The sequence below is a fragment of the Hippoglossus hippoglossus genome, chromosome 11 (assembly GCF_009819705.1).
Source record: "Hippoglossus hippoglossus isolate fHipHip1 chromosome 11, fHipHip1.pri, whole genome shotgun sequence".
NCBI classification, from domain to species: domain Eukaryota; kingdom Metazoa; phylum Chordata; class Actinopteri; order Pleuronectiformes; family Pleuronectidae; genus Hippoglossus; species Hippoglossus hippoglossus.
The window spans coordinates 3,318,066-3,340,243 of NC_047161.1; the positions used below are offsets into that span (position 1 = coordinate 3,318,066).

A 22,178-nucleotide genomic window follows, 5' to 3' on the forward strand; every position below is an offset into this window, starting at 1 on the left:
TTACAGACCTTTATAGTCGATTCCAGCCGAGGAGTAAGTCCCAACCAGCAGTCTGGCTCCAAACGAGTCCTTCATCATGTCCGGGTACTCCTGACCCAGGATCTTGATGTTTCTGGTCAGGAGGCCGACGTCAGCAGCCAGAGTGTAGGAGCGAGATGTTCCTGAGACTGGGTGAGTCTCACCTGCGCAGAGATGGAGACACACAGAGTCAGTTCTGAGACAGTCTCTAAAAACTGTTCAGCTTGTTTCAATAAGATCTGATACAAAATAAAGATCTATGAAATCAGACCCCTCAGAGTCAGAGGGACATTTTCAGAGATGTTGTTGATTGTTGATGAGGTGGAAATATGGAGGCAGCAAAATGTATGAATGTAAGAAAATAAGATTTATTAAAATGAACAGATCTCTGAGCTGCTCTGCTACTGGTTTGGTATTTGTATGTTGTCAGATGTTTCCATTTGACCTTTTCTTGGTTTGACTATTTTTCAATAAAGTTAAGTCTGTTGTCTATTGTCCTTAATTGACACATTAGTTAACCACCACAGACATGTAAATGAATTCAAATGTAAACGAGAGAGATGCTGAGCTGACCGATGTGAGTGTGGGTCAAAGAGATGTTCAGGGTCAGGGTGCGTCCGTCTGCCGACACGGCGCTGATGTGGCGTTTCTCCGTCTCCCAGGCGCTGTAGCTGGTGGTGGAGATGAGGACCTCGTCTCCGACCTGCACACAAACACAGAGGGACACGTGTGAACAAACTCAACTCATTGACAAGCGATGAAACTGTGATTCCATTTGCTTCAGAAAACAGACCTGCCAGTCGACGGCCTGCGACAGCGTCAGCGTGTTGGATCCAGCCGACGCAGTGGCAGCGAGTTTTGTGTGATAGACATTATGAGGTTGTCCATAAAGCTCCAGTGTTCCAAACACACCTGATGTAGGAGAGACACAGTCAGCTCGGACAGTTTCAGTGTAGTTCATTAAAATCTGTTTTTTTATAACAAAGCTCGATCAGAGTTTCCGTGACGGGAGAGAAACATCGTCTCTGAGAAGTTGATCCTCACCCAGGACTTTGGATCCCTGGTTGGGTCCGTTGGGCAGAAGCCAGTCCGGAGTGCGGTGGTTCCCTCTCAGCCTGATGTGCAGCTCCCCTCTGAACGGTTTGTCATCCCATCCAGCGATCAGCCGGCCGCCCTGGAACAGCAGACGTCACCTCGCTGAACACACATTTCTAAACTGCACCAACCGTTGGATTTTCTATAGGTGGCGCTCTCTCCCTTGGTGAACTTGTTACTTGTTCTGCACCTGGATCTTAACAAAAGCGTCTTTTGCTGCTAGAGACACATGAAACTCTCCAAACAGGAAACATTCAGGCCTCCATGAACTTGCACATCAGGTATCAGGTTATTTATTCTCCTTTAGTTTTATATTTTCTTGTTGTATTTCCAATTTGTTGCATTTGCACCATCTAGGTTTGACCAAGTAACAAAATCCATGAATCTACTGATTTATTATTGGATCTGTGAAATGTTGAAGGACTATTTGCTGCCAATTTGGTTGTTGTGTCTAAAACCTACATTTATTCAAATGACTGTTGTGTTCTCACCATGTAATGTTCAGGATTTTTGTATGAAAATGACAAAATTGATAATTAGATGATAACAACAGTCACTGATTAATATAGATAAAGTAAACATAGCATCTTTAAGATTATAACTGCAATGTTAGATCAGAAATAAAGTCTGAAACCTGATTGACGCCAAACAAGATTTATTTTAAAGCGATAAAGTGAAAAGAGAGATTATGGACTGCACCGACCTGGATGGAGATGTAGACGGCGTCGATCACCACGGTGCCGTACACGGGTGCAGATCGAGACGTTCTGGTGGACGAGCTGTTGGTGCTGTCGGGGATCTCGAGAACCCCGATGACCGTCAGCTTGTTGAGTTTCGGAGTGTCGCTGTCCAGAACCACCCACTTCCCTGCGGAGTCAACAGCACGAGCATGAGAGCTGCCTCGAACGGACTTATTTTAAAGAGTCGCATGAATTCCCAGTCATTAAACTGGTCAGGTGGATGAAATGATGAATATCTCTTCAGATTTCCTTTGGTTTATAGAAAATCTATTTACCTGCTGGGATGACCACATCAGCGCCATCTGCTGGTGCAGTGAAGTTGTTTTCAGCTGAACTTCCCCAGAAGGAGGCGTTTGACCATCGACTGGATGGAAACACACACAGAGAGAGAACATGTAACACAACAAAGACCAAACCACCGTCAACATGTTCAGGGAAATTTCATTTCATCTTCATCCAGCAGCAAACAGCTTCAAACCAACAGTGATCTTCCAGTTATAGTGATTTTTAGTGACTATATTATCGTCCAGGAGTCTAAATATTTGAAATGGAAACACGTTAAGTCTCTTAAATCTTAATGAAGTACTGAACTCTATCAAGGGACAGAAAATAAGAGACTCTTCTACAAGCTTCTTCAAGTTTCCAGATCACCTTCAACCTGGTGCTGAGAATGACTGATGGCTTTATCATTTATTGAAGTTCAAGAGGCACGAGTGAGGAGACTGGTCTACACGTATGTGTTCGTTGGGGGTTAAACATACATGAAGTTGTCCGGCCGGCCGGTGGGCAGGGGGGCCAGTGTGGCTGGAGGCGGTGGAGTCGGTGTGATGCAGTTGGGGTAGAAGCAGCGGTAGACGGCGAAGTTCACCGCCACATCACGCATGGAGCGGTTAGCGCTGGCACGACGCCTGCGGTTGCTCGTCTTCCCGGACACTGAGGGAACAGAACAATGATGAATGATCATCAAAACTAATCTGAAAGAACAACACTGCTCATCTTTAAAGGGATGAAACTAATTATTTGTATCTGTAAAATGTCAGAAAGCCCGAAGACTTTTACTTTGATGTAAAAAGGGATAAAAACAGCAAAGAGTCAGATTTCAGAAGCTGCATCAGTGAATAATCGAATCTAATAAAAGTATTACATGATGGATCGATAATCAAAATGAGCGATGCAATCAACAGATCCATTATAAAAGTGTGTCTGACCCATATAGTAGAGGTTGTTGGAGCTGCCATCGAAGTACCAGTCTCCGTTGCTGTTGTTGCTGAAGCTCAGCGGCGCCGCTGATCCGTTCCTCCTATCGATTATATGGAAGCTGTCCGGACTCTGGGTGAAGTTGTGGTTGATGATCAGATATTGATCAGGCTGTGGGGAGAAGATACGTGAGAGTAAGTCGGCAGAAAGCGGTGACGTATCGACGGAACTCGGACGTGTCATCACCTTGAAGCCGTAGAATTTGGACTGATACGTGATGTTCGTGATTTGATCCATATTATCGAAGAAAAAGTTGTACGTTTGCTGGGAGGGCAGCAGAGCCATCCAGCCGTACTTATGAGTCATTCTCTTCTTCTTATAGGGGACCATACTGGTGCCTGTAATAGTGAGCACAAGTATTTACTGCAGTTCCCACAAATCACCAGCAGTGGTCAACCAAGACAACAGATATCGTAAGTTACTGTGTGTCTTAATACCGTGTGAGTTAGTGAAGATGGCGTCCTTGGCCTTCAGAGAGGTGGGCGTGGGGTTGTTGAATGCCAAGCGGTGGAAGTGGACGGTGTGGTCGCACACGGCACCGGGGAAGCCCACGCTCCACTCGGCACTCTGGGAGCAGTGAGCAGGGTCCAGCAAGGGGCTCATGGGAACCACTTTCTGGTCGATGGTTCCTGAAAGAGACGTGTGTCGGGATGGGAGTTTAGTGATGACGCCTGTCGTGGTTCATTGTTTGTACTTTCTGTGTTAACTGTGTGTCAGTGGAGAAGCGAAGATGGAGTGAAATAACAGGATAAGAACACTGTAAGTCGACTCAACAGCATGTGAGCTCTAGAGGATAAAAACAGATATATACCTGTGAGGGAGCCGTCAGTGTCCTGCAGCTGCACCTCGTGCTCCCATCTGAAGGCGGCCTTGTTGGGGGAGTTATAAAATTCAATGCCTTGAAACCTGACGCTCCAGCCGCCGCAGCCGTCCACACAAGTCCCGTCGACTGCGGTTACTCCGATGGCGGCACAGGAGCTGCGGTCAAAGTTGAGGAACTTGGTGTTGAGGACACTCATGCCGTCGTCAAAGGGCGCGATGACACCTCGGCGCGTGCAGTAATTGCTTCCCAGTCCGAGCTCATCTACATGGCCCACAATGGTGCTGTTGGACACTGTCGCTCCTCCATCCTCTCCAAAGCCAGACACTGTCCCTTTAATGATTCGTTTGGCTTCAATGCCGGCTTTCTCATTGTTTAGCATGAGGAAGTCACTGAACTGCACGGCGCCCACGTTGACCCACTCAGCACCCTTCTCACAATTCCAGGTGGTGAGGGACTTGAAGACTGCAGGTTCGGGGGTTGTGGAGCGGCAGCCTCCACCTTTCATGGGGAAGTAGTCGGCGAAGATCCAGATGCCGAACCAGCCCTGAGAGTGCACGGTGTTGTTGAAGAACTCACCGAGGGGAACCTTCTTCTGGCAGATGTTTGGGTCGTAGGACGGGCCGTCAGGGTGAGTGTGCATGCGGTACCAGAAACCAAAGTGGGTCCCGCCTGCAGCGGCATTGTGGCGGATGATGTTGTTGGGATTGGTGACCCAGTAGGCGGCGGGAGTGACGTCGTCGTTCAGCAGGCTGGTGCTCTGTTTGACGAACACGGCCAGGTTGTACTGCAGGATGTTCTCTGTCTCAATGCCGTCCTCGATGAAGAAGGCCCCACCCATGATGTCGTAGATGACGTTATGCTCCACCAGCAGCCGGTGGGTGTTGTGGATGGTTACGGCTCTGTTGTAAGTCTGATGGATCGCACATCCCTTCACATACGACTTGTAGTCCACGTTTCCCATCAAATGCCAGTGGATGGGATAGCGTCCCAGCCTGAAGGCCTGTCCTGCGTTGTAGATCTGTGGCACAAGAGCGTTCAGACTTCAGAGGTTAATGTTTGAAAGTGAAAAAAGTAGAAACAAAAGGGAAACAATGAACAGAATGAGAGATTCAGAAAAATAAAAGTATATTGATATGATCAATATCATTAGCTGACGTTTTAGCAGGCAAGACATTTCACCTGAACATGTTCGAGTCGGCCAATCACAAGATTCTCATTGGGTCTGGGTGCGTGGAACATGATGCAGCCTCCAAACTGATCGCTGCCGACCTCCTCCCCAAACCGGCCTTGGAAGCAGGTTTGAGTGGCAAATTCACCTGCAGCACAACAAGAGGAAGCTCTTAAGACCGCACACCTTCTTCAGCGTGATTAGTTCCCACAGTCAAGCCTACAACACACACACAGTTTGTCCAACTGCACATTGTAGATCTAGTTTTTATTCTTAAATCAATTTCTTCAAAAGCTATTTTCTGGTTCCAGTAAAAATGGCATTATTTGATTTGATATTGATAAATCATTGATGATAGCACCACGAAAAAAAGTGATTCTAACTGGAAAATATCGAAAAATAAATGCTGCAGATTGTGAAAGTTACAGTGAAAAACATTTAGTCTCATTTAATGCACCTGTGTTGAAGCCGTCAGGACAAGCTTCGATCTTGTCCTTCCACTCCTGGTGTTCAGCACCTCGCACCACGACGTTCCTGGTGAGGAGACCCACCTCCGCTCGGCCCTCGAACACCGTGCCGTCCGGCAGCGTGACGCTCACCCCGAGGTGAGTGTACTCCAGCGGTTCGGTCAGGGTCAGAGTCTTCTGGTCAGCGGACACTGAGGCGATGTGTCTCACCTCGTTTTCTCTCTGACTGTGCCTGGAAACACAACATAAACCACGGTGGATTAAAATGTGCTGCTGTGAGAGAGATATGAATAATATAATGAAATAAATATCGCAGCCCTTCACGAAGCTTTAAACACAGAGACTATACAACTTTATTGTCTTTAATAAAAAGATTTAAATGGGTGGATGAATACTAATAAAGACGATCGTTTTACTGCGCATGTATTTCAAGCTTTGCGTTGCAGAATGACCAACTCTACTTTGTACAAGCACGTGTTTGAGGCCGGACGCTACCTGTCCCCGGTTGACGCGATGACGATCTTGGCTCCGGCTTTCCAGGTCACCGCCTTCATCAGGGTCAGCGCGTTGGATCCGTTGGTCGCAGTCTGGGCCAAGTGGGTCCAGGGGACAGGAACAGGGATACCTGGAGAAACAGGTTGTCAACAATGACTCGCTCCTGTGGGGGCAGGTGAGGTGTCACAGGTAATAACTTTGCTGCAGGACACACAACTCAAATTACTTCCTCATCTTAACGTTACGTGACATGGTGACATGTAATCTGGGTTTCGGAATATTTGGGTCACTGATTCTAACTAATTCAGTTTTTTTTATAGTTTTATTTGTGGAACTATGGGAGACGATGGTTGTGCGTTTATGTGTGAGCGGTGTTGTGTGTCTGTATCTTGAAACAACAGATAAATGTAAAGTTGGAGCTTCATTTTCATTTGTGATTCAAATCAAGACGCTGGGTGTTCATATATCTAATGAATCTAATACTACTGGGTTTGTGTGTGTTTATACCGTGGAGGTCGAGCACTCCCTCTCTGACAGCCAGCGTCTTGGTTCCGTAAACAGGAAGTTCAGGTGAGCGCTGGTTTCCGTGTAGCGTGATGATGGCCTGATGCTGAAAAGGCGCCTCCTCCGTTCCAACCTGGAGTCGTCCGCCGTCTGTGATGAGGATGTTTTCTGCCTGCAGCTCAAGGTCCGCTTCGTCAAACACCAACGTTCCTCCTGAGAAAACGAAGCAGCAAGTCAGAGAACAAATACTGAGACATCAGTGGTCGAGTGGCGTCTGGCGTGGAGCAGATACGTGTCTGTGTATATAATAATATATATTATCAGTTACACCAAAACAATACTGAATTCAGAAAATGCTCCAAAAAGAGTTATTTTCACTTCTGAGATGAGAAAGGAAGAAACATCTGACATCAAACCAGAATTTTAAATGATTTCTGTCTGTCATTGCAAATCCGTGATAGAAGTGAAGACCTTTGATAAGAAGCATTTTCAGCACGGGGGTGTTGCTGTCCAGAAGGATGGTCTGGCCTTTGGTGATGACGGCGAACGAGCCCCTCTCTGGAGGAGATAGTCCGCCCCACGTGAACCTGGACGACCACACGTCGATGTAGAAGAAATCTGCGTTGTCCTGAAGAACGAGACAAACACTGGATGAGATACACTGTTGATGTGAACACGAGACCGACATCATATGACCCTGGATCGTCTCTCACCATCTTGGCGATGCCTCGGTCTCCGACGCTGACTCGGACTTTGGTTTCCTGCGACTGCCTCTGGGCGCCGGTCACACAGAGGATGTGCGTGTTGTTTGTGGACTGGACGTCACACACGGACCCTGCGATGGTCACGTTCACTTCATTCATGTTCGTGCTGTAAGGTGAGGGAACGTGACGAATTAAAGATCAATATATCAACAGATAGATGAATTGATGACCCATTGTATTGTATTTTATAAACACGTTATCATAACAACACCACATGATAATAAGAGCACATTAGATATATTATTTTATATGATACCTTACTTTAACATACAATATCCTACTATAAAATAACAATATAAACCATAATATATATTAAAATTTACAAAATAATGTCTGCAGTATTTTTGTAACATTTCATAAATACAAAATAAAAAGGTTGCATTAAGTTGTACAGATATGTCATAGTGTGTTATTTTATTGTATATATTTAATACATTATCACCTATATGTTACAATATGAGTTGTTCATTATAGTTTTATGTGCTACAGATACAATATAACGATGTAATGTTATCATATGCAGGATTGTAATATTCTATACAAGGATATAATATATATAATATATATTTAAAAGATACTATGAGTTTTTTATATAACATATTACATTTAAGTTAAGTTATCTAAAAGTAAGTAAAGTGTTAATAGGTAGTATACGTTGTGTATAAAATTATGTATAAAATTGTGCATTGTAGTTTTACCCGTTTGTTATGTTAATAATGACTTTGTAAATGGGATTAAATGTCCTCACATTAAACCCACTGAAAGAAAGACATCCTGTGAGACAAGAGGAGTTGTGCCATGCAACCTGAGCATTTCCTTCTTGGACCTGAACTCTGGGTGTGTCTGTGTATTGTCTGTTTGTTCACTGGAGGAGCAGCTCCTCTACTGCACCTGAAACCGGAGCCGCTGATTGTGAGTCGCGTGCCTCCGGCCGTGCCTCCTCGGCGAGGAGAAACCTCGGTGATCCCTGGCGTCAGCTGAGATTTGTAGGTGAAGCCGTTTGACATGTTGACGGCGTCCAGCTGGTTAATCACGGCAACCACGCAGCTCAGCTCTGACTGTGTGCCTGACGGGAGATGAGACACCCACACGCAGACAGACAGACGGGCAGACAGACACATGCCACAACAAAAGGATGGGAAGAGTTAAGATGCGTGCACGAAGATAACAATCAGTCTGAGCTGTCTGTCATTTTCCACTGTGGTGAAAAGCTGACAAGGACATAGTCTGTCTCCATTGGACCATGTATCATTCAGCTTGAACAGGACTGAGTTTGTCACTGTAACCAAAAATGTCATAAACCAGTAAGAACACATTCTATGTGAATGTGACGTCAGCTCTGAACTTTGTCTCACACTTCAAAGAAAGTTCTTATTTATCTCACAGGTCCTGTTCGATACGTTTAAATTGTCTTATTGTCTGTTTTATCTGGGTAAATTAAGACTAGAAAGACTAAACTCACTGTTGTTGAACGGAGACTGGCAGTAGAGACGTGTGGACGTCGACATGTCTCTGTCGACGTCACACTCCCCCCCGCAGATCGTCACGGTGGAGTTGTGCGGGTCGAAGCCGGAGCCCTGGATGCTCAGCAGAGCTCCGCCACCAAAACTCCCTGGTGAGAGATGAGAGATTAGATCAGAGGAACATTCAAGGTTCATCAAATGTCAAGCCTTTCAAAACGAGATCTAAAGTGATCTTTGTCAAAAGTTATGAGCGGTTTGCACGTTGTGACCTTTATGGACACGACAGACGTCACAGAAAACTCTTTGTTCTCTCCTCCTTTTTACTGATAATGATATTTTTATCATCAAAACGTTTTGCTTGGTGCTTTTGTTGGCGTAATATTCTCAGGTGGCCCATGAAACTTGTTTGAGATGAGTCATTGTAATAGAGTTTGTGATATATCGTTTATATCCTCCAATATTAAAGATTAAAAAAAGGAAAGTTTTAACATTTTCATTGCTGCAGTGAAGTAAACAAGAAATATTGTTACTAAAAACCCCAAAATAGCATGTACCAATTAAATATACTTTTTAACTGAGAGATTTAAAAATGACAGACATTCAACTACACCAGACATCTCAGGGTAACTTACTTTAGTTTTTAAGTTTAATTTCCCAAAATAATTTGGAGATTTTAGCTATTTTTTTAACCATGTCAAGCTATTTTTTAAAATGACATTTTAAAACCAACAATTAATTGTTTTTCCTGGATGATTTATATGTGTGACCTGAAAAGAAATGAGAACAATTACCCTGGTTGGGCTGCACGCCGCTGAGAGTCAGCTCGTACGTGAACGTGACCCCTGACAGGGCGTGACCTTTGACCCGGTGATGCATCATGACCCTGTACGTCCCCCCGGGGTTGTCCCCCGCGGTGCACTGAACCTGTGTGTCGGAGGCCGTGGACACATTGCAGGCCTCGTGGTTTATGGTGATGGAGATGAGCTGAGAGTCATTTCCAAATCCTGAACCTGTCAGAGTGACGACTGAACCGCTCGGCCCTGTGGGAAATAAACAGAGGGGAGGACACGAGCCCGGGGATGCACAGGATTAGATGGAGGTGTATTTAACAAGCAGGGACACTGAGCATTTTGTTGTTTTATTCAGGTAAACAGACACACTGCACTCTTTTGTCCCCCCGATCCACCGCTGTATGGGTGTAGTCAGGTTAATGAGTGAACAACCTCCCTGACCAGTACTTCAGCCGCTGTTTATTCAACTAGAATGATCTCTCCACAGCACATGAAGAGGAGGAGGATAATTACCGGTGGTGGGGCTGATGGAGCTGATGTTGGGCGTGTGGGCTGCAGAGTATGTGAAGCCGAGCGGAGGATACTCCACAGAGAGGACCCGGATGTTGACGGCCACCTGGCCCTCGCTGTGAGGAGGCGTCAGGCAGCGAAGAACCCCCGGCGTCACCTCCTGAATCTTGCAGACTTGGCCGCCGACCGTCACGCTGGTGTTCCCTGGAGCGAAGCCGTTCCCTGTGAGGACAAGACGAGTTCCTCCTGCCACGCTGCCCACGCTGGGGTTCAGGACGGCCTGGGCCCGGCTGCTCAGGGTGGGCTGACCGGATGCAAGGCCTTTGCTCCTCACAATTACTTTGACTGGGTGGTCGCCTGCGGGGAGAGCGTCAACTCGTACCGATATGTTGGCGTCTGACACGGCGGTGACTGCCAGTGCGATGCTGCCGGCGAAAACAACCACATCGTCCACACGGCTGCCGAACCCTGAGCCGGAGATGTTTACAGCCGTGAGGCCACTGATGGTGTCGGGGGAAACGCCGGTGACGGTGGGAGTGATGGAGGAGGAGTACATGAAGGAGCAGTTTGAGTGACAGGAGCTTTGGATCCTGCCCGTCTGGAAGGTGACATCACCGGTGTGCGGCTGAGAGGGAGAGGTGTCGCACACGATACAAGTGTAGTTGACCGACACAAACACACAAGCCTCGCTGGCTGCAGTCACTTGTCCCGCAGAGAAGCCGGAGCCGTGGATGGAGAGTCTGGTGTGGCCCGTGGTGCTGCCGACGGGGGGCGAGACAGAGTCGACCACGGGCAGGACAACAAAGCGGCGGGCGAGCTCGTTGGGCACAGCAACGATGGCAGTGCCCAGGTTGTTGACTCTGACGGATACGGGGAGGGCGACACCGACGGTGAGCTCGCTGCCGGGGCTGAGTCGGCAGAAGATTTCCGACTGAGAGCTGTTGATCACCTGACAGGGCTGATCTCCCACCGTCACCTACAGGACACAGAACTCACTTTAATACTGAGGGGCCGAACTCAAGGCTGAGAACAACACAGCGAGAGTCACTTGGTTAAGAAGAGACATATTAATGAGTCGTTTAAAACCACTGCTGACCTCGTTAGCGCAGGCGGTGTCGCTGAGGCCGCTGCCCTGGACGTGGATGACCTGGTGATACGAGCCCTGGTTGGGAGAGATGGAGGTGACTGTGGGGGTGGAGCAGGTGGAGGTGCCGAAGGAAAGACCGCCTGAAGTCTGATTGGTGCCGGGGCACTGCGGGGTGGCCACACACTGAGGGGCATCTCTGGCAACACGACGGGAACCTGGAGGGGAGACGTTTTATAATCTTTTAATTTTGAAATACAGAATCGTACCTGTGCTTTTTACATTTTCAGTTTTACCGGAGGATACGTTTCTGAGTGGGAGCTTTTTTATTTTATCCACATCTGTATATTTACCTCCCATCACGTGTCTGGCTTCTATCCCTTCCACTCTGACGGACACCTTGCCGCTCTTCTGCTGCCGAGGCTCGACCTTCACGACCCCCTGCAGCAGCTTGATGTTGGCACTGTCGATGTGACCGCTGCTGTAGTAATACACGCCGGAGGCAGTGAAGCGGTAGCTGAAGTGACCTGAGGAAAGAGAGAGGGAGAGAAAGACTGTAATTATCTCACATCAGGTCACGAAGCATCCATGGTGTGGATTTATTAAAAGGTGTGACAGATGATGAAGCCTGCATCACATTCCTCGCGTGTCACGGCAGATGTTTAAGGGCTGTTTGATAATTCGATTTATACGGAATGAACCGTCAAATGTCAACGATGCGAGGTCGCGTTTAGGACGCAGCTACGGTGAAGATGGACCATAATGCATTGCAAGTAAGCGTGAGCTGCATGTACGATAAAGCTTCACTGTTGTTTAATTTCTCTTCTTATTCTGCAACTATGAGCAGGATTGTCACATCTGTTTGTCAGTTTCTGAGACATTCTGGGAAATGTGAAATGAGAATTACAAATAAAAGGCTTATACATTCATTCCTATCTTAGAAAATTCTAACTCTTACATATATTTGTCACCAAAATGAAAACCAGGCTTTCCCAGGACCCGACCATTGCTGATAGATAATATTAAACAGTGTCAAACATTTTAAATACGTCATTTTCTCTTCAATAACACAGTGAGTGAGGTGTTTTTTGCTGAACTCTCCATATAACCCCCGTTGAGAGCTAGTGGTTCTACCTTTGCTGGTTTTGGTGTCTCCGCTGGTGAATGGTCCCCCTTCGTAAGTGGTGCCACTGGGGCTGGAAACGCTGAAGACCCTGTATCCCACCTTCTGGAAGGCCGGTGCCTCCCAACGCCACATCACTGTGTCCCCGACAAACACTGTGACTGAGGCGGGACTCCATGCGTATCCCTGTCCATAAGCTGGGACACGCAGACACATTTAAAGTTACTGACAGACAGATCCACACACACGGGAGATTTCATTATTTGAGGTTAAGCAACGTGTCATTTAAATACTTGTAAATCCTATTTGAAATGTGGCTTATGATGGAAAAACACAGCTCAGACTGGTTTTTAAAATCTCTTTTGGGACAGTTTCCAGGAGCCGTCACGTTTAAGCTGCAGGTGACAGCTTCTTGGCTCGCAGTGGTTTTCTGTAAATGAATCCTCAACCTGTAACCAGTTTTTGTTTGCTCAGATTCAGTTTGACACGCGAACAATGGACGGAAATGTAGACGTACTGCTGTGGGATCCCTGATTGGTGACAGTGTGGGTCCTCTCCTCTGACTGCATCACACACTGCAGCTCGTTGGCGGAGGCGACCTTCACTTCACACACAGCTTCTCCTGTCACACCACAAACAAACAGAAAACATGGGTGAGGTATTATACAAAAACGTTTTCCATATTTGCATTGGACGTCACTGTAAATAACCACCAGGAAGTAGCTCTAATAGTTTCCCCTTCAACCATAATTCTCATATCCAGTTCCACTGTTGTCCAGCTTGTTGGTATGGATTATGACTGTGTGCATTTGAATTCCCGGTCGTCGTGTTGCTCACCAATAGAGACTTTGTTGTCAGACGTGCTGTTACTGAAACCAGAGCCAGAGACGGTGAGCCGGGTCCCTCCCATCAAGGAGCCAGACAGTGGGGAGATGCTGTAGACCTCCAGGATGTATTCAATGGTGCCATTCAAGCCTTTTCTATGAAACAAAAACAGAAAGAGTCGGAAATGAATCAGTTCAGTTGATCAGTATCCCTCACTGGCGGTCGCCACAAGAGAAGCGTGCACAACAAGTTTTCTATTCAGGCTAAGCCAAATGAAATCATCAGTCAAATCCATACAGATTTATCTTATTTTTAATATCCTGTATTGTATATATAGATAAATATGGGTTGTATCCTGTGTATAATATATGGAAATGAAATTAGGTGTCCTTACTGTAGTAAGTGGTTTTGTGCATTTATTTAAGTTTTATATAAAATACAAAAACTATTAAGAATAGTTTACACTTAAAAAAAAAAGCTAATAACAAAACACATTTACTCACTTACTGTATTTGAGACTATAACCAGCTCCACCTCCAGCAGCTACAAGAGTACGGTGTTGTTTTGTTTATTTTTCTGACATCACTTAAACTAATCTCCTTCCTTTCTGCTCATTTGTTGAGTTTATGAACTGATTTCTTTTCCCTTTCTTGAGAAGTGTGTGCATATCCTGATGAACATATTTAGGGGGTCGGTACATTTTGCAGATACTATGTGAGAGTATTTCTAAATGTCTTTCTCAGTAGCGTTACCTTATCTGTGCATATCCGAAATTCTTGACCTGTACGTCCACCTTGTGCAGACCAGGCGGCAGCACAGGCAGATGACAGCTGATGTTATTTTCCGCCCAGTGCACGGGGACACACTCCTCTCCGCCTACGTACACGGCGCTTGCATTATCTCCGTCTCCCAGGAGGTTACCCTGGAGGGTGAGAAGGCGGCGTCCTACGAACAGGAGCCAAAAAAAACATGTGACACGTTATCTCCAGGAAAAAAGATTCTGTCGCTCAACTGGCAACATAATGATCACTTGTCACTTGACTAAATCCCCTTGAATCTTTAAGAAATGTTCCACTGTTTGTTCTGCAGGTTTACTTCTTGTCCGCATGCTTCTGTATTGTCTTTTATAATTACAAGTGTCCTCATCTCAGATTCTCAAGGTTTTACAAAAGCAACAGAAAAAAAACAGAGAAAACCTGTGAGTCGACATTACACAACGCCAGAACAAAACTCTGGAGGTGTTAGCGACAACAAAAGATTTTGACACAACGCGTTAAGCTCCTGGTGCCACATGTAATTAGACTGATATGATGTGTTCCCCTACAATTAGAGAGGCAATTCACATGCGTGCTAAGGACTTCACGATCTTCACTACACAATTAGTTGAATTGTCTTGCAGGAAGATTAACTGGAAGAGTCCTTGCAACAGGACAACGTTACAGACAAAAACACAAAGATAATCTATGTTCTTTAACATTGTCATTGTCAGAGAAATAATTCAGTACTGAAAAACGTATGTGCCTTGAGTTGTATAGTGTTTGTTTTGTGACAGAAGAAGGACACGGAATTACATCCTGTTCTTTTCATAAACAAAGGACAAGCAGAGCACAGACTGCATCACAGGCAGACAGATCAAATTTCTATTGACCTTCAAGAACAAAACCCATCCTGCCCATTTAACTCAAGCTTACATTTAAACAAATAAAAGAAGTATCATCCCAGTAATCTTCTGGATTCACCGATCCCTACAACCATTTACTGTATCAGGATCTTACCTCACCGGGAGTTCGTTAAACATTTGACTGGTCTCAACTCACCGAACACTGTGGCAGTGAACAGACTCAGGCCCGTGATGCCGGGCGTGAGCAACACGTCGTAGCTGAAGGAGCTGTTGGCCGTCTCACTCATGTTTCCCACCGTCACCGTCACCGTCACCGTCTGTGATATATTAAGACCCTGAAAAAAAGAATAAAGAAGGACTTATTAATCATGAAATAAATCAGAGTGCCTTATTTAGAGCCGAGGTCCTTTGACAGCGAACCTTGAGCTTGATAACATTTGTTAATGAGCTGAAAAGGTGAGTCCATGTTTGTAGTTATATACAAAAGACGTTGTATTTAAAGATGTACAACAAGACAGCTTTGCAGGTTTGCCTCCTGGTGGTTGACTTCATTAAAGGACATAAACCTCCTCCATGTGACAAAATACAAGCACCTTTAGATTTACATCGTAGTACAATTATTTTTAGGTCACTGGCAGACTCCTTGTAGGGTTTAGTTTAGTTAAATCCCCGTACTCGCCACCTGGAGCCACAGTTTGCAAGAGTTAGCACATTACCTTGTTTTAAAGAAGCCATGAAAAACGCCACGTGTTAACCTTGAGCTACAAGGTTAGTTGTTAGCGACTGCAGAGATATAACTGGAGTCTGAACACTTACTACTGGTGTTCTGCATCTCAGCTCAGTGTCACTGGTGTAAACCAGCGTGCACTCGACACTGCCGAGAGTGACAGTGGTGTTCGGACTGAAGCCGAAGCCTCTCACCGTCAGCAGAGTGCCTCCTGGGGAAAAACAGAAGAGAAGATCTCAGTCACTATTTGATAAAACCCTGTATAATATCATAATTCGTGGGGTTTTATTTCAGTGCAGCTGTTTGACAGGGTTTTCTGTGCCGTACCTCCCAAACTTCCCGACAGCGGAGAGAAAGACGACACAATGAGCTGGTAGGTGAAGTGGCTGGTGTTGCCGGCTGCGTAGCGTGAATTTCCCAGCGAGGGGAAGGTGACAGACACAGGGTAGGTTCCAGCGCTGGCACTGCCCAGCCTGCACACCTGAGAGGTTGCTGGAATAAATTTTTAAAAAGTTCAATTCAACTCCTTCCTCCTGATTGAAAGCTGCCTAATAAGAACAACAACCTGTCACTTCTCAAGACGTCTCCCACTTACATGTGGTCTGTTCAACATGGCACCTGACCTGTCCCACCATGATGGAGGCGTTTTCGTTGGCGAAGCCCGTCCCAGTAACAGTCAGAAGAGTCCCCAGTCCGTTTGATCCTGAAGAGAAGAGGTATGTTTGTACCATTCATCACCACATAGATACCGTACGTACAGGAGGCCGTAGATGTTGATTTACTTTTCTTCGATTATTAGATATTAAAAAGTGATATATTTATGAACCTGCACCGGATGTTTGGCATTTTGGAATAATATATAGTGTTTTGTACCAAATCCTCCATCTAGTCCATTACATTTTAATGATTGATTGCATAATTGATACCATAAATAATCAATCATTACACAATAAGGCAGCTCATATGTTCAAAGTTCACCTTGAGATGGGCTGATTCCAGTCACCACTGGCGTCTTCTCCTCGGACCAATCAAACCCACAGTCCCCAGAACACTTTGAGGGAATGCCATTGATGGAAACCTCCACCTGTGAAGAACATAAAGAAAATGCCTCATCAAGAATAATCAAGGACAGAATGTGAAGCTGCTACAGGAGTCATTACAACAGAATAACAGAAGAGTGCAGCTGTCAATCACTTCAACACAAAGAAAGTACTTAGTGGAATGAATTCCTGCCGGGAGGCACAAAATTAAAACGACAGCATTATGCAAACAGGAAAAACACAGCACTTGCTCTGCAGGGTTTTTCTTGGAAACAAACACGGTTGACAGGTGAATAATCGCCAAACCAAAATCCAAGGCTGTGAATCATAGTTCTACCTGTGGTTCGAGTTCCCAGACACGGAAGAAATCTCCTCCCAGGCTTCGAATATGCAGACCTCCCATTCTCTTCTGTTGAGCGATAACAACTGCGTTTTCACCCACAACCGAGGAGCTGTTGATCTGTAATGAGAATAAGACACAATCTGGTCAGAACAGGCGATATTCAGAGTGAATAAACACTAATAAACTATATTGACATTTATATTTATTCATATTTAATACTACAGGCACTGTAGCTTCTGCATTACCACTTCCACTGATACTTATAAAGGTATTACTAGTACTTTTACTGGTATTAAAGTAGCTGGAGTGTAGTTTAGCTTTATTTTGCATTCATACAAACTGCAGGGAAACAGATGTGAGAACAGAGGTCAGGACTTCTCCCCAAATTAAAGATAAAAACTATTTGATGCATTAAAAAACACAAATTAATTCAAATAAATTAAGATAAAATAGAGAGACAGTAGAATATTTGTATTAAATCATATCTTTACAGAAAAGGGTTAGGATTAATCCTGACCCAAAAGTAAAGAGTGTCAACTTCAAAGTCTCATATTCTGAGAATGAAGACAAGAATGAAGCAAGATGGGAAAGAAATGTCAAGAACATTTAATCATATATAAACACACATCAGATTTGAGGGCTTAAAAAGTTGTATTGGTAAAACATGAATAACTAATGCTGACAGGGGAGTCTGACCTGGATCAAAGGCTGGTCTCCAGGGTTTGTGAGCCACTGAACCCTCCACTTGGGCCGTCGGCAGGTTCCACGGTACGAGACGCTGACCTGTCCCATCCCTGCGATTCCCTCCAGAGCGTACTTCAGGTCCTTCTCGCTGATGTCCACAGACAGACCTGAGAACGAGCACTGTTTGTGTTAGACACGTCCCTGTAGAAGGAACTCTGACACATGTGTGGGACTTGGAATCTTTAATACATGTTTTACTGTCCCGATTAAGTGTTTGTGAGGTACTTTGGTCAATAAAACGACAAGAAATCAGTGTTTTGTCGCCAATACCACAAGGACAACCTCCTACATCGTGAATTTACCTCCTAGAAATATAGAACTTGTTTACTTATAGGAGCAAACACTACACATGTGCGATCACATTCTGATCTACCTTCAGCTCTTCCTCCATAAATCTCTGCATCAAATGTGCCGTTCAGTGGAGGCGAGGCTCTGTGCAGCCGAGCGATGGTGACGTTGGCTGCTCCTTCCCTGAACTGGGCCATGTTCTCGCTGCTGTTAGACATCTTTGAAATTAGAAGTGGAAAAAGCAGAGAGTTACAAAAGACCCCTGTACCATTTTTACTGATACACAACCTTGTGTAGTTTTGTGTACTTGTTTAAAGGCTAATATAAGAAAGGACACTGCAAACTAGCGAAGGATATAAAAGCTGTGACATGTCGAACCGGTCGGTATCACAATAGAAATTAAATAATGAAATATTTAACCTTGTTTCTCAGCTTAGTTGAAAAAAATCTATTTTGTACTTTCAAGGGGGAAGTTGTTTGTACCAAAACTTAACCACAGAGGCACAAGGATTTAAAAAATGTTTATAAATACTGCAGAATGATGATGGGTCGACTGTCGTAACAGTCGTGCCTGATTCTATTAGGGAAATGATGACTGTACAGCCTGTTGAGACATGACACACTATACAGGGTCATTGTGGCGCCTCTACTGCAACTTATATCACATGACTGCAGGCGACTGATCATTTCCTCTGTTTTTTCTGATTCACGCTGCTCACTGCTCTGACAAATCCTCTTTTCCTTGAGGAACTGCATTGAGAATCGTGACCTGGATAAATCCTGCTACTCGGTATAGTCTTGTATTGACTTTTATTACAGACATTGTAATGAAACTATAATTTGGGTGGCACGCTGACTCAGAGACCTGATGCTGTAGGTTTCATTTCTGACCTCAGGCATTTCCTTATTTGGATTTTATTTCCGAGGACTCAAAAGCCAGGCGGATTAGAGCCTCCTCATTGTTGCTCCATCACACTCACACTGTACCAGAGTGAATGACCCGTCTTCTGTCACAGACTTATACTCTTTTATTCTTTTGTTTAATTTTTTTAAAGAGGTTAGGATTTCACCCGCTAAATTACTTTTTTACTTACTGAAATTTAACATATAAAAATTATAATAATCACATTAAGAAAACATTGAGGCATAAGTAGGGAGCTTAATGTTGTGGGGAGTGTCTGATTAACTTACAGACGGCTGCCACTTGCTTGCTTGATATTAGTCATTATCCTTTTTCTAAATGTGGGTTTCCTGGTCCTGAATAACAAAATAAAGCTAAACTAGACACTTAATCTGCTTTTTCCTGCGGTCGACTATTGCTCCAATGCAGGAATCTACAGGCCATAAGTCATTAATATGACACAGTTTCTCTAAATATAAATCAATTAATCCTTTACCTGCAGGAAGCCGACTTCTAGCATCTGGAAATCAAAGGCACAATCCACTGGCGTGGCTTTAATGTTGTAGCTCATCTGTGAACCAGCTGATGTGTCTTTGGTCACAGAGATCTCATCGAAGAAACGTCCCAAGTGCTCAAACGGTGGAGGCCTCCTCATGAGGGTAACAACTGGGAGAAACAACACAGATCCTAGAAGTTAAATGTTGAACATTGACGTCTTGGGATTAGTGATCAGTCCTTCTTCTAAGAATCACTATCAAATTCAAGAAAGAATGTTGTACTGTCAAACTAAAATATGTAATAATTTTACTAAGCATTATTAAAATTAACTAATGCTTAGTGATTTTCTATGTTAATCTCCACTTTTGCACAGTTGACTGGGATATTAAATAAGCTGTGTACCATTTTCATCCCTTGTGGTCGGCCTCTTTCCAATGTACACGGCGTCCACGTAGAAAGCCGCACCAGAGACGTCTTGGTAGAGGTAGAGCTCCAGCAGGTTGTATCTGCTGCCGATGTATTCTGTCTGCACAGAACTCAGCATGTCCATGCATTTGTAACTCCATCTGTGAAGAAAGAACAATCAAAGTTATTCAAGGAGGGTTTTTACTGTTTCTGACAAATCAAAAGTAACATTTTATAGATTTTAACCGACGTTTGGCTTTTAGCGAAGACTGTGCTGATCTTCGCAGTCTGCGTCGTGGTTTGGCCTTGACTGCTGCGATAGGAAAATTTAATTCCAACCTCTTCCTTCAACGTTCCCTTGTAGGCGAAACAAAGCTGGAACAATGACAGAAAAAGTTCAATTCCAGACTGTGTTCAAACCAGCATGGCTAATAACATGTGTATTACCAGATGTGTTTACCATGGAATATGAGTCCAATGAAATTTGTCCATATTGGTTACCGGTCTCTTGAGTGTAGCTGTCCTTGAAAAGGACCTGAGCGTTCTTCAGTGACCACTGGCCACAGAAACCAGAGTATTTCACAGGAGTCCCTTCCACTGCAGTATCAAACTGGTGACCAAACAAAAACGCCAATTCAGATGGTGGTCTGGTAAGTCACTTGAGCTTGACCTAAAAGTGTTTGTTGCATTTCTCATTTGATTTTACAGTTAAAGAAAACAGAGATTTTTCTTTTGCCTTCGCTGACCTGAGAGTTGTCGCCTTCAAAGTCTTTGAAGTATTTCACATCGGTGCCTTCGGTGGTCAGGATCTCAGCGGGACACTCGGCTTGCATCATGTCCTCCAGAGCCGCCTGCACCTGTTCACGGTCACAAGAGGTGGACGTTAGTATTGTTTCTGCAGGTTCAACCCCGAATGTACTGCACATCCACTCGAGGAGTCATTATATCAAGATCATCACAGTTTACTTAAGAGTTTGCAGATTTGGGGGATTCTGTATTTCCAGTAAAGCCTTGTCAAATTGAGAATAATGAGATTTACAGTTACAAGACGTTTTTTTCGTGACAGACCTGAACCTCAGTTGCGTTATAGGCGATGGGTTTTGTTGGGACTCCCCCCCAGAGCAGAGTGAACGTCGCCATGTTGCTTCTCCCCTTGGTGACCTCCGCAACCGAGACGTTGGTGTCCGAGCCAAAAACCTCATGGTGAAGAGGTTTGAAATCACCTGCAGTCAAAAAGACAAACATTATTAGTTGCAGACATCAATCCTCTTCCCTCCCAGACGTGTTTTTCTGTCTCTTCTTACCTCTGTCTGAATTGAATGTGACTAAGTAGTCGGATCTTTGGCTGGAATCCTGCTTGGTGACCTGAACCGTGTCAGGTTTGATGGACCAAAGGCTGTTCAAGGCTTTTTCCACGTCAACAGCTGAGGCGCTGACTGGGATTGGAGCTGAAGAAGACAAAGGCAAAGTTAAATGTGGTTTCATTAGATGAGTCTTGAGGTATTTTTCTTCTGAGGTAATGCTGAAATGCCATAGTTTGTACAGTTAATCCAGTGAGTTATCTCGTACCCGTCTTGGCGTTGCCGTAGCCCAGGCGGAAGAAGACGCTGCCACAGAGATGGCTGGCACAGCTGCTGCTGACGCTCACATTTTGAACCTCTTTGACTGCAGCAGTGCTGTTCGGCCACGAGTCAAAGGAAACCAACTGAGGGACAGTGAGAATGAACTTTAGACGGGAATCCAGAGTCATAACATGGAATTATTTAGATGATGAAGGCAATTAACATTTCATTATTGTATAAATATGTGCTGTTCAACACCATGGTATTATTTCCCTCACGCCCAGCACCTCTCGACCTCCCTGTGTAGAATCAGATTTGTTGTTTAGCGTGTTTAGCCTTTATGCTAAGCTCAGGAATAAAACTGCTTAAGCTCAACATTTAGCATAAAGATAAGAGCTCAGTATAAATTATCTCATCTAAAAAAAAGGACTTGCTCCCTGTTTCCAGTATTCATGCAAAGCTAAGCTAATAATCTCTTAGAAATTGGATGTAACATTTCGCATACAGATAATAGAGCAGTATAAAACCTTTTATCTAAGTATTTATTTTCCATTAAAAAAAATCTTGAACACATTTTTTATTCGTTATGGTGAATTATTTAACCACATTAGCAACAGGTTAGCAAAACGTAAGGTAGTTTAGCATCATGTAAGGTAGATTAACATCAGGTTAGCAACAGTTAAGGTAGGTTAGCGTCAGGTCAACAACAGGTAAGGTAGGTTAGCGTCAGGTAAGGTAGATTAGCATCAGGTTAGCAACAGGTAAGGTAGGTTAGCATCAGGTTAGCATCAGGTAAGGTAGATTAGCATCAGGTTAGCAACAGGTAAGGTAGGTTAGCATCAGGTAAGGTAGATTAGCATCAGGTTAGCAACAGGTAAGGTAGGTTAGCGTCAGGTAAGGTAGATTAGCATCAGGTCAACAA

General features: G+C 44.6%; 1 protein-coding gene across 1 annotated transcript in view; it reads right to left on the bottom strand.

Annotated features, from left to right (window-relative positions):
• LOC117771014 (fibrocystin-L-like) overlaps positions 1 to 22,178 on the bottom strand; it is a 35,452-nt gene that overhangs the window by 7,036 nt on the left and 6,238 nt on the right. The window contains exons 16-58 of the mRNA XM_034601012.1: positions 21,264 to 21,399; positions 20,999 to 21,142; positions 20,763 to 20,917; positions 20,441 to 20,551; positions 20,155 to 20,304; positions 19,945 to 20,069; positions 19,692 to 19,855; positions 19,288 to 19,457; positions 17,976 to 18,108; positions 17,555 to 17,709; positions 16,853 to 16,975; positions 16,454 to 16,559; positions 16,071 to 16,178; positions 15,803 to 15,967; positions 15,565 to 15,686; positions 14,945 to 15,083; positions 13,880 to 14,072; positions 13,140 to 13,282; positions 12,820 to 12,924; positions 12,314 to 12,499; positions 11,533 to 11,706; positions 11,192 to 11,397; positions 10,099 to 11,071; positions 9,586 to 9,834; positions 8,794 to 8,943; positions 8,223 to 8,397; positions 7,281 to 7,437; positions 7,039 to 7,195; positions 6,571 to 6,780; positions 6,064 to 6,193; positions 5,559 to 5,800; positions 5,113 to 5,249; positions 3,922 to 4,951; positions 3,548 to 3,739; positions 3,297 to 3,448; positions 3,062 to 3,221; positions 2,615 to 2,786; positions 2,129 to 2,217; positions 1,817 to 1,980; positions 1,063 to 1,192; positions 812 to 930; positions 592 to 721; positions 9 to 182 (exon numbers count right to left, since the gene is read on the bottom strand). Coding sequence (XP_034456903.1) covers positions 9 to 182; positions 592 to 721; positions 812 to 930; positions 1,063 to 1,192; positions 1,817 to 1,980; positions 2,129 to 2,217; positions 2,615 to 2,786; positions 3,062 to 3,221; positions 3,297 to 3,448; positions 3,548 to 3,739; positions 3,922 to 4,951; positions 5,113 to 5,249; positions 5,559 to 5,800; positions 6,064 to 6,193; positions 6,571 to 6,780; positions 7,039 to 7,195; positions 7,281 to 7,437; positions 8,223 to 8,397; positions 8,794 to 8,943; positions 9,586 to 9,834; positions 10,099 to 11,071; positions 11,192 to 11,397; positions 11,533 to 11,706; positions 12,314 to 12,499; positions 12,820 to 12,924; positions 13,140 to 13,282; positions 13,880 to 14,072; positions 14,945 to 15,083; positions 15,565 to 15,686; positions 15,803 to 15,967; positions 16,071 to 16,178; positions 16,454 to 16,559; positions 16,853 to 16,975; positions 17,555 to 17,709; positions 17,976 to 18,108; positions 19,288 to 19,457; positions 19,692 to 19,855; positions 19,945 to 20,069; positions 20,155 to 20,304; positions 20,441 to 20,551; positions 20,763 to 20,917; positions 20,999 to 21,142; positions 21,264 to 21,399 — 8,305 coding nt within the window. The remainder of the gene's footprint in view (positions 1 to 8; positions 183 to 591; positions 722 to 811; positions 931 to 1,062; positions 1,193 to 1,816; positions 1,981 to 2,128; positions 2,218 to 2,614; positions 2,787 to 3,061; positions 3,222 to 3,296; positions 3,449 to 3,547; positions 3,740 to 3,921; positions 4,952 to 5,112; positions 5,250 to 5,558; positions 5,801 to 6,063; positions 6,194 to 6,570; positions 6,781 to 7,038; positions 7,196 to 7,280; positions 7,438 to 8,222; positions 8,398 to 8,793; positions 8,944 to 9,585; positions 9,835 to 10,098; positions 11,072 to 11,191; positions 11,398 to 11,532; positions 11,707 to 12,313; positions 12,500 to 12,819; positions 12,925 to 13,139; positions 13,283 to 13,879; positions 14,073 to 14,944; positions 15,084 to 15,564; positions 15,687 to 15,802; positions 15,968 to 16,070; positions 16,179 to 16,453; positions 16,560 to 16,852; positions 16,976 to 17,554; positions 17,710 to 17,975; positions 18,109 to 19,287; positions 19,458 to 19,691; positions 19,856 to 19,944; positions 20,070 to 20,154; positions 20,305 to 20,440; positions 20,552 to 20,762; positions 20,918 to 20,998; positions 21,143 to 21,263; positions 21,400 to 22,178) is intronic.